Below are 9,744 nucleotides of genomic sequence, written 5' to 3'. Positions count from 1 at the left end.
TCTGAATGAAAGAAATAATCTTATTAAATACTTGTATCTTTACATAGTTTACATAGCTGATCCAACTTTGATGTAATGTCCTTAAAACAAGTCAAAATGAGGCTCAGTAGTGTGTGTGGCCTCCACGTGCCTGTATGACCTCCCTACAACGCCTGGGCATGCTCCTGATGAGGTGGCGGATGGTCTCCTGAGGGATCTCCTCCCAGACCTGGACTAAAGCATCCGCCAACTCCTGGACAGTCTGTGGTGCAACGTGGCGTTGGTGGATGGAGCGAGACATGATGTCCCAGATGTGCTCAATTGGATTCAGGTCTGGGGAACGGGCGGGCCAGTCCATAGCATCAATGCCTTCCTCTTGCAGGAACTGCTGACACACTCCAGCCACAGGTCTAGCATTGTCTTGCATTAGGAGGAACCCAGGGCCAACCGCACCAGCATATGGTCTCACAAGGGGTCTGAGGATCTCATCTCGGTACCTAATGGCAGTCAGGCTACCTCTGGTGAGCACATGGAGGGCTGTGCGGCCCCCCAAAGAAATGCCACTCCACACCATGACTGACCCACCGCCAAACCGGTCATGCTGGAGGATGTTGCAGGCAGCAGAACGTTCTCCACAGCGTCTCCAGACTCTGTCACGTCTGTCACGTGCTCAGTGTGAACCTGCTTTCATCTGTGAAGAGCACAGGGCGCCAGTGGCGAATTTGCCAATCTTGGTGTTCTCTGGCAAATGCCAAACGTCCTGCACGGTGTTGGGCTGTAAGCACAACCCCCACCTGTGGACGTCGGGCCCTCATACCACCCTCATGGAGTCTGTTTCTGACCGTTTGAGCAGACACATGCACATTTGTGGCCTGCTGGAGGTCATTTTGCAGGGCTCTGGCTGTGCTCCTCCTTGCACAAAGGCGGAGGTAGCGGTCCTGCTGCTGGGTTGTTGCCCTCCTATGGCCTCCTCCACGTCTCCTGATGTACTGGCCTGTCTCCTGGTAGCGCCTCCATGCTCTGGACACTACGCTGACAGACACAGCAAACCTTCTTGCCGCAGCTCGCATTGATGTGCCATCCTGGATGAGCTGCACTACCTGAGCCACTTGTGTGGGTTGTAGACTCTGTCTCATGCTACCACTAGAGTGAAAGCACCGCCAGCATTCAAAAGTGACCAAAACATCAGCCAGGAAGCATAGGAACTGAGAAGTGGTCTGTGGTCCCCACCTGCAGAACCACTCCTTTATTGGGGGTGTCTTGCTAATTGCCTATAATTTCCACCTGTTGTCTATTCCATTTGCACAACAGCATGTGAAATGTATTGTCAATCAGTGTTGCTTCCTAAGTGGACAGTTTGATTTCACAGAAGTGTGATTGACTTGGAGTTACATTGTGTTGTTTAAGTGTTCCCTTAATTTTTAGCCTTTGGTCTGTAACCAATCAGATTAATGAGTGAATCTTCATGGGATGTGATTGGACAAGGGGTCAGGTGGGTAAGGCCTAAACAACAACTTCCAACTCGACCAATCATATCTCACCTGATGAGGACGCATTGGCTGTCGTGCCGTTTCCAGATGCAGCGGTAACACTCATTGGCTACAGCGAAGATGTGGGGCGGGAGTTCTCCGATGTGGTGTCGACTGTACAGCTCAACTCTATCTAGGTCATACATGCCTGGGATCTGTTTATAAGGGTTCACCGCCGCCAGGATACTGCCTATGTTGGTCTGAGACACACACACACACACACACACACACGTTTGTATCCAGCACCAGGATAAAATGTACTATATATTACTCCGGGAAACACAGACAGATGAGAGAACAGAGCTAGAAGGCGGAGAGAGGAAGGCAGCCATTTTGGAGGATTAGAACATAGCAGTTGTCCTTGTTTACTTCCCTTACGCTCAGCTGACACGTCAAGTCAGCAAGCCTCACATTCTGTGCTCCGCATATTCTCTGACACACACACACACACACACACGCTGACACAGAAACCTGACAAGCACACCGGGTGACCTAATACGATCAGCTTAAAGGAAATCCCTCCTCATCATGTCGATAAGGTCATCCGCCGTGGCCTCTGTCTCACACAGACACACACAGTGTGTTTCATCATCTACATTAGGTCACTCTGTCTGTCTCTGTGTCCTTGAAGCCATGTATCTTTCTATGTTCTGTGTCTGTCTGCCTGTTAATTCATGATTCTGTCGATTAATGATTTCAAATCTTTCCCCTATTTAGGGGATAACACAGTAATGTGGTATACTACTGTGGAGAGGTGCATTATGGGTAGTAGGGCTGAGGCTGGGTGCCAGTAAAGCAGATGTGAACTACTTAGCTAGTAACCATGTGTTGTGCTTTGACGTCACCTTTTGCGCTACATTACTGCAAGAGTGTGTAATTTATAGACCACCTCCCCAGACACACGCACACACACACACGCACGCACACACGCTCAGACGGACAGAAGAAGAGATAATATAAGTTGATTTGTGTTTCCCGTCAAAAGCCTTTAGCCAGGAGATTACCGGAAGAGGAGGGGAGGCATTCATTGTATAGCACGTGTGTGTGTGTGTGTGTGTGTGTGTGTGTGTGTGTGTGTGTGTGTGTGTGGGGACTGGTCCCTGGAGCGTGTCCTGTTCTCACGTGAGCTCTCACTGCAGCTTTCACGCTAGCCGCTGAAATCCAGGTCACATTACTTTCTCTCTGTATAACCCAGCTCTAACACAGCCTGTGTGTGTGTGTGTGTGTGTGTGTGTGTGTGTGTGTGTGTGTGTGTGTGTGTGTGTGTGTGTGTGTGTGTGTGTGTGTGTGTGTGTGTGTGTGTGTGTGTGTGTGTGTGTGTGTCGAGGATATGTCTAACTCTTTGTAGCGGCTGAGCAGTACCCCTCACACACGCACATGCACATGTACACACCCACACACCAAAACACACACACACACACACTTTTAGAGTGCATTGATCTTCCGATCTTATGACCAACAAATCAATGTGACTCACAGTTACTAGTATGTGTGTGTGTGTGTGTGTGTGTGTGTGTGTGTGTGCGTGTGTGTGTGTGTGTGTGTGTGTATCCAGTGTGATGTTCTCACAGACACCGAGATGGAAGCCAATCCAGTGAGTGATACACGCATCCATGTGATGACACCGCCAGTCAATCACAGACGAACACATACAGAGAATCCCCCCACTGTCACTCTCTGGCCGTTTCCACGGTAACCTAGCATGACGGCCCCCATCCCATAGTTAGCTGGCTTCAACACAGGTCTAGGATCAGACAGTCCGGCACAAATACACACGTTTTAGCACGCGGTTGATCGATGGCAACACTGTAACTCCGCTGCGTTCATTTCACCAACTGTTGTCTCTTTACGGTTGTACAACACAACTACAACGCCCTCTAACCTCCCTTAACCTGAAGGGGCACTTTCCCAGAAACAGACGAAGCCTAGTCCTAGACTAAAATCAAACTCAATGGAGAATCTCCATTTAAAATGCTTTTTAGTCGAGGATTAGGTGTAACGCCCTGGCCATAGAGAGGCGTTTTTTTGTTCTTTATTTTGGTTAGGCCAGGGTGTTACATTGGGTGGGCGTTCTATGTTCCTTTCTCTATGTTTTTGTATTTCTTTGTTTTGGGCGGTGTGTGTGTGGCTCCCAATCAGGCACAGCTGAAGCTCGTTGTTGTTGATTGGGAGTCACACATAAGTAGCATGTTTTTCCTTTGGGTTTTGTGGGTAATTGTTTCTGTTCAGTGTGTTACCTGTCAGTACTGTTTGGCTGTCAGTACTGTTTGGCTGTCAGTACTGTTTGGCTGTCAGTACTGTTTGGCTGTCAGTACTGTTTGGCTGTCAGTACTGTTTGGCTGTCAGTACTGTTTGGCTGTCAGTACTGTTTGGCTGTCAGTTTTCTCGTTTTGTTTTGTATAGTGTTCTCTCTGCTATTAAATATTCTATGATGAACACTAACTCCGCTGCACCTTGGTCTACTCTCTCTCATGACAGCCCTTACATTAGGCTTCTGTGTTCGGGAAACCAGCCCTAAGCGTCAGTAGTAGTAGTAGTCAGCAGAACAAGGCCCAGTCAGGGTGAACTGGGTCAGAGTCTGTGTCTTCCAGGACCAGAGAGACAGGGAGAAATCTCGCATTAGAAAGAGGACAATGTCTGTTTGCATCGATAACATCCTGTAATCCTCTCCTCCCCCTTTCTCCCTGTCCCCCTCTGTCCTCTCCCTCCCCTATCCCCCTCTGTCCTCTCCCTCTCCCTCCCCTATCCCCCTCTGCCCTCTCCCTCCCCTGTCCCCCTCTGCCCTCTCCCTCCCCTGTTCCCCTCTGCCCTCTCCCTCCCCTGTCCCCCTCTGCCCTCTCCCTCCCCTGTCCCCCTCTGCCCTCTCCCTCCCCTGTCCCCCTCTGCCCTCTCCCTCCCCTGTCCCCCTCTGCCCTCTCCCTCCCCTGTCCCCCTCTGCCCTCTCTCTCCCCTGTCCCCCTCTGTCCTCTCCCTCCCCTGTCCCCCTCTGCCCTCTCCCTCCCCTGTCCCCCTCTGCCCTCTCCCTCCCCTGTCCCCCTCCCCTGTCCCCCTCTGCCCTCTCCCTCCCCTGTCCCCCTCTGCCCTCTCCCTCCCCTGTCCCCCTCCCCTGTCCCCAGCTGCCCTCTCCCTCCCCTGTCCCCCTCTGCCGTATCCTCCCATTGACTCCCCTGTCTCTTTCCGATCCTGCTGATTCCCTATTAAAAATTCACCATCAGCCGAGCTAACATTTAAACACCTATACCACCAGGAGAGAGAGAGAGAGAGAGAGAGAGAGAGAAAGAGAGAGAGAGAAAGAGAGAGAGAAAATGGTGGATAAAGAAAAGAAGTATGTATTCTGGAAGGAAAACCAGAGTATGAATAACACTGACATGGTGTGTGTGTGCAATACTAGCAAGGCTGGCATCCATTGCTGCAGATCTTTGTGATGAATTTCTCTGTGTGTGTGTGTGTGTGTGTGTGTGTGTGTGTGTGTGTGTGTGTGTGTGTGTGTGTGTGTGTGTGTGTGTGTGTGTGTGTGTGTTGTACCTCTCCATAGTCGGTAGTGAGGACCAGGGTTCCGTCACCACAGGAGCTGACAGTAGAGGGGACCAGCTGCTCCTTCTCCTTGACCCATACACGCGCCCCCTGCAACACACACACACACACACACACACACACGGTTACTATAACACACCCACCAGGATAAAGGAATCGTATACACTCAATGCTTTGTCCATTATTACACTGATAATACAATCTCAAAAACATATTGTGGATGTCAGCAGTCAGCAGTTTTCAAGATAAAGCCCTTTCAGCAGAGAAGAAACGTACCTTGATGCATTATGATGCAAAAACATAATCACATCACTTTGATGTGGCCAAACACACATAGCTACGGAGGGCTGTAGAGAACACACAGCTACGGAGGGCTGTAGAGAACACAGCTACGGAGGGCTGTAGAGAACACAGCTACGGAGGGCTGTAGAGAACACATAGCTACGGAGGGCTGTAGAGAACACATAGCTACGGAGGGCTGTAGAGAACACAGCTACGGAGGGCTGTAGAGAACACATAGCTACGGAGGGCTGTAGAGAACACATAGCTACGGAGGGCTGTAGAGAACACAGCTACGGAGGGCTGTAGAGAACACATAGCTACGGAGGGCTGTAGAGAACACACAGCTACGGAGGGCTGTAGAGAACACATAGCTACGGAGGGCTGTAGAGAACACATAGCTACGGAGGGCTGTAGAGAACACATAGCTACGGAGGGCTGTAGAGAACACATAGCTACGGAGGGCTGTAGAGAACACATAGCTACGGAGGGCTGTAGAGAACACAGCAAGGAGGGCTGTAGAGAACACATAGCTACGGAGGGCTGTAGAGAACACATAGCTACGGAGGGCTGTAGAGAACACAGCTACGGAGGGCTGTAGAGAACACATAGCTACGGAGGGCTGTAGAGAACACATAGCTACGGAGGGCTGTAGAGAACACACAGCTACGGAGGGCTGTAGAGAACACATAGCTACGGAGGGCTGTAGAGAACACATAGCTACGGAGGGCTGTAGAGAACACATAGCTACGGAGGGCTGTAGAGAACACATAGCTACGGAGGGCTGTAGAGAACCCATAGCTATGGAGGGCTGTAGAGAACACATAGCTACGGAGGGCTGTAGAGAACACATAGCTACGGAGGGCTGTAGAGAACACAGCTACGGAGGGCTGTAGAGAACACATAGCTACGGAGGGCTGTAGAGAACACATAGCTACGGAGGGCTGTAGAGAACACATAGCTACGGAGGGCTGTAGAGAACACAGCAAGGAGGGCTGTAGAGAACACATAGCTACGGAGGGCTGTAGAGAACACATAGCTACGGAGGGCTGTAGAGAACACAGCAAGGAGGGCTGTAGAGAACACAGCTACGGAGGGCTGTAGAGAACACAGCAAGGAGGGCTGTAGAGAACACATAGCTACGGAGGGCTGTAGAGAACACATAGCTACGGAGGGCTGTAGAGAACACATAGCTACGGAGGGCTGTAGAGAACACAGCAAGGAGGGCTGTAGAGAACACAGCAAGGAGGGCTGTAGAGAACACAGCTACGGAGGGCTGTAGAGAACACATAGCTACGGAGGGCTGTAGAGAACACAGCAAGGAGGGCTGTAGAGAACACAGCAAGGAGGGCTGTAGAGAACACAGCAAGGAGGGCTGTAGAGAACACAGCTACGGAGGGCTGTAGAGAACACAGCTACGGAGGGCTGTAGAGAACACATAGCTACGGAGGGCTGTAGAGAACACAGCTACGGAGGGCTGTAGAGAACACAGCAAGGAGGGCTGTAGAGAACACAGCAAGGAGGGCTGTAGAGAACACAGCAAGGAGGGCTGTAGAGAACACAGCTACAGAGGGCTGTAGAGAACACAGCAAGGAGGGCTGTAGAGAACACAGCAAGGAGGGCTGTAGAGAACACAGCAAGGAGGGCTGTAGAGAACACAGCAAGGAGGGCTGTAGAGAACACAGCAAGGAGGGCTGTAGAGAACACAGCAAGGAGGGGTGAAGACAGGAGGAGGAGGAGAGACAAATTGTTTTAGCAACAGATGGCCCACAGCCCTTGGCAAACCCCCTACTCCTGCATGACAACACACACACACACACACACACACACACACACACACACACACACACACACACACACACACACACACACACACACACACACACACACACACACACACACACACCGTAAGCCCAACTTACACGTACATAGGTAGAATTGTGTCTACAGCCTTACTGTATACAAGTTCCAATCTAGTAAGAAACACTAGTTCTTCAAGCCAGTCCATTTTCTCTAGTCTCTGTGTGTGTGTGTGTGTGTGTGTGTGTGTGTGTGTGTGTGTGTGTGTGTGTGTGTGTGTGTGTGTGTGTGTTCTCAGACAGATGATCCAGATGTGCTTGAGGGGAGCACAGAGAGACACGGCTGGGTCCTGATGTTGAAGCAGCTTTCTAACACAGCAACAACACTGTCGGTCAGAGAGAGAGGCTGTGTTTGTCAGACAGAAATACATGAAGGGAGAGAGAGAAGGAGAGAGATACGTGTCCTCTGTAGTAGAGAGGTAGGGAGAGAGAGAAGGAGAGAGATACGTGTCCTCTGTAGTAGAGAGGTAGGGAGAGAGAGAAGGAGAGAGATACGTGTCCTCTGTAGTAGAGAGGTAGGGAGAGAGAGAAGGAGAGAGATACGTGTCCTCTGTAGTAGAGAGGTAGGGAGAGAGAGAAGGAGAGAGATACGTGTCCTCTGTAGTAGAGAGGTAGGGAGAGAGAGAAGGAGAGAAGTGGGGGGTAAAGAAAGAGAGACAGGGTGATAGAGGTGGAGAAAGAGGAAGTGTCATATTTATTCAGTCCCTCGAACACAAAGCTACCTTTCAGCCAGTCAGTGACCTCTAACCCCTGACCCATACACTACCCCAACACGGGGGGGACTACTGTATTACATGTAAAGGAGGTGAGGGTGAGGGAGGGGTGAGGGAGGGAGAGGTATAGAAGGGGTGGGTGGGTAGGGCGTGAGAGGAGGACCCTGAAAAATCAAGGACACCTGAGGTGCATTCAGTTCGCTTCAACATTTGCTACGTTGCGGAACGGTTTGTACTGAACGACACGTTTCCCCAAAACATTCTTGTAGCCACTTGAACAGACTCTGAGGTAGGTTTGCTCCCGTTTGACGGGGGTGGCGAGGTGTGGCTTGAAGACATTTGTGAAGTATTTTAAGGGCAGTGGCCACTGTGACAGCGTTTCCCAAACCACAACCAATGACAGTATAGATCTCCACAACCCCTCCCCGTTTTTCATCTGGTCGTTCAGTACAGCAACGTTTCCGTTCAACTGAACGGTCCAGAACGTAAAAACATACCGAACGCAGCCCAGATGTGCACATCTGAAAGGAGAATGAGAGAAAGAGGGGTGGAGAGAGGAGGAAGAGGAGGAGAAGAGACTTATTGTTTTAGCAACAGATGGCCCACACCCCCCTACAACCCCCTACTCCCGCATGACAACACACACACCTACATACACTCCCGACAAAGGCTGTGGTGTTAACCAGGCAGAAAACACACCCAGCTGCAGGGTGAAGGGTGTCGCTCCTGTACTGTGAGTTGAACACCCAGGGCCAGTGCCAAATACACACACACACACTTTGTGAGGTCTATAGCTGATAGGGATATATTATCCACTAGGTACAGTTACTGTTGATTACATGTACAGTGGGGGTCTGAAATGATTGACGGCCTGCATTCTTATTTCAACACCAAACCCACCACTGGTGTACGTGGTCAAAGAGCTCTATTTTCATGTCATTTTACCAAAAAACACCGGTTCCAATCCAAGTGGCAATTTCACTTAGCAAACTCCAGGTGTTTATATTTGATGACATGAAAATAGAGGTCTTTGGCCAGGCACACCAGCGGTGGGTTTGGCGTCTAAATGAGAAGACATAAGCAGAACAGAAACCCCATACCTACTGTCAAATATGGTGGTGGATCTTTGATGTTGTGGGGATAATTTGCTTCCACTGGTCCTGGGGCCCTTGTTAAGGTCAACAGCATCATGAACTTTAACCAGTACTGGAACATTTTAGTTAAAAACCTGATTGCCTCTGCCAGGAGGCTGAAACTTGGCCACAAGTGGAGCTTCCAGCAAGACAATAACCCAAAGCACACATCAAAATCCACAAAGAAATGGTTAACTGGCCACAAAATCAACATTTTGCAATGGCCATCTTAGTCTCTGGACTTGAAACCCATTGAAGAGGGCGGTCCATAAGCGTAGACGAAGGACATCAAGGATCTGGAAGGAATCTGTATGGAGGAATGGTCTCAGATCCCTCCCAATATGTTCCTTACTCATAAAACATTTTAGAAAGAGGCTCAGTGCCGTTATCCTCAGCAGGTGGGGTATTGAAAGGTATTGAAAACAGGGATGTCAATCATTTTGACCCCTCCTACCTTTTGGAGAATCGTTTTTATTACTTGTCAAACAAAATCTCTTTCTCAGCTAATTTTTATTAGTATTAAATAATAGAATTTGTCATTTTTTTAGGAGCATACATTATAGCTCAGTATTTGAATGATCTATTTTATACACTTTATACAGAAACGGTGCTATCTAGAACCTTAAAGAGTTATTCAGCTGTCCCCATAACAGAACCCTTTGAAAAAACATTTTGGTTCCAGGTAGAACCCTTTTGGATTCCATGTAGAACCCTTTCC

The 9,744-nt window shown here is 49.7% G+C and overlaps 1 protein-coding gene across 1 annotated transcript in view; it reads right to left on the bottom strand.

Moving 5' to 3' along the window:
- The window catches only part of LOC115196138 (unconventional myosin-X), a 23,068-nt gene extending 21,366 nt beyond the window's left edge, over positions 1-1,702 (bottom strand). The window contains exon 1 of the mRNA XM_029756747.1: positions 1,521-1,702. Within this exon, the coding sequence (XP_029612607.1) occupies positions 1,521-1,654 (134 nt within the window). The 5' untranslated portion in view covers positions 1,655-1,702. The remainder of the gene's footprint in view (positions 1-1,520) is intronic.
- Positions 1,703-9,744: the final 8,042 nt, after the last annotated feature.

This window comes from Salmo trutta, chromosome 6 (assembly GCF_901001165.1).
Source record: "Salmo trutta chromosome 6, fSalTru1.1, whole genome shotgun sequence".
NCBI classification, from domain to species: domain Eukaryota; kingdom Metazoa; phylum Chordata; class Actinopteri; order Salmoniformes; family Salmonidae; genus Salmo; species Salmo trutta.
This window is presented reverse-complemented; position numbering and strand designations above follow the sequence as displayed.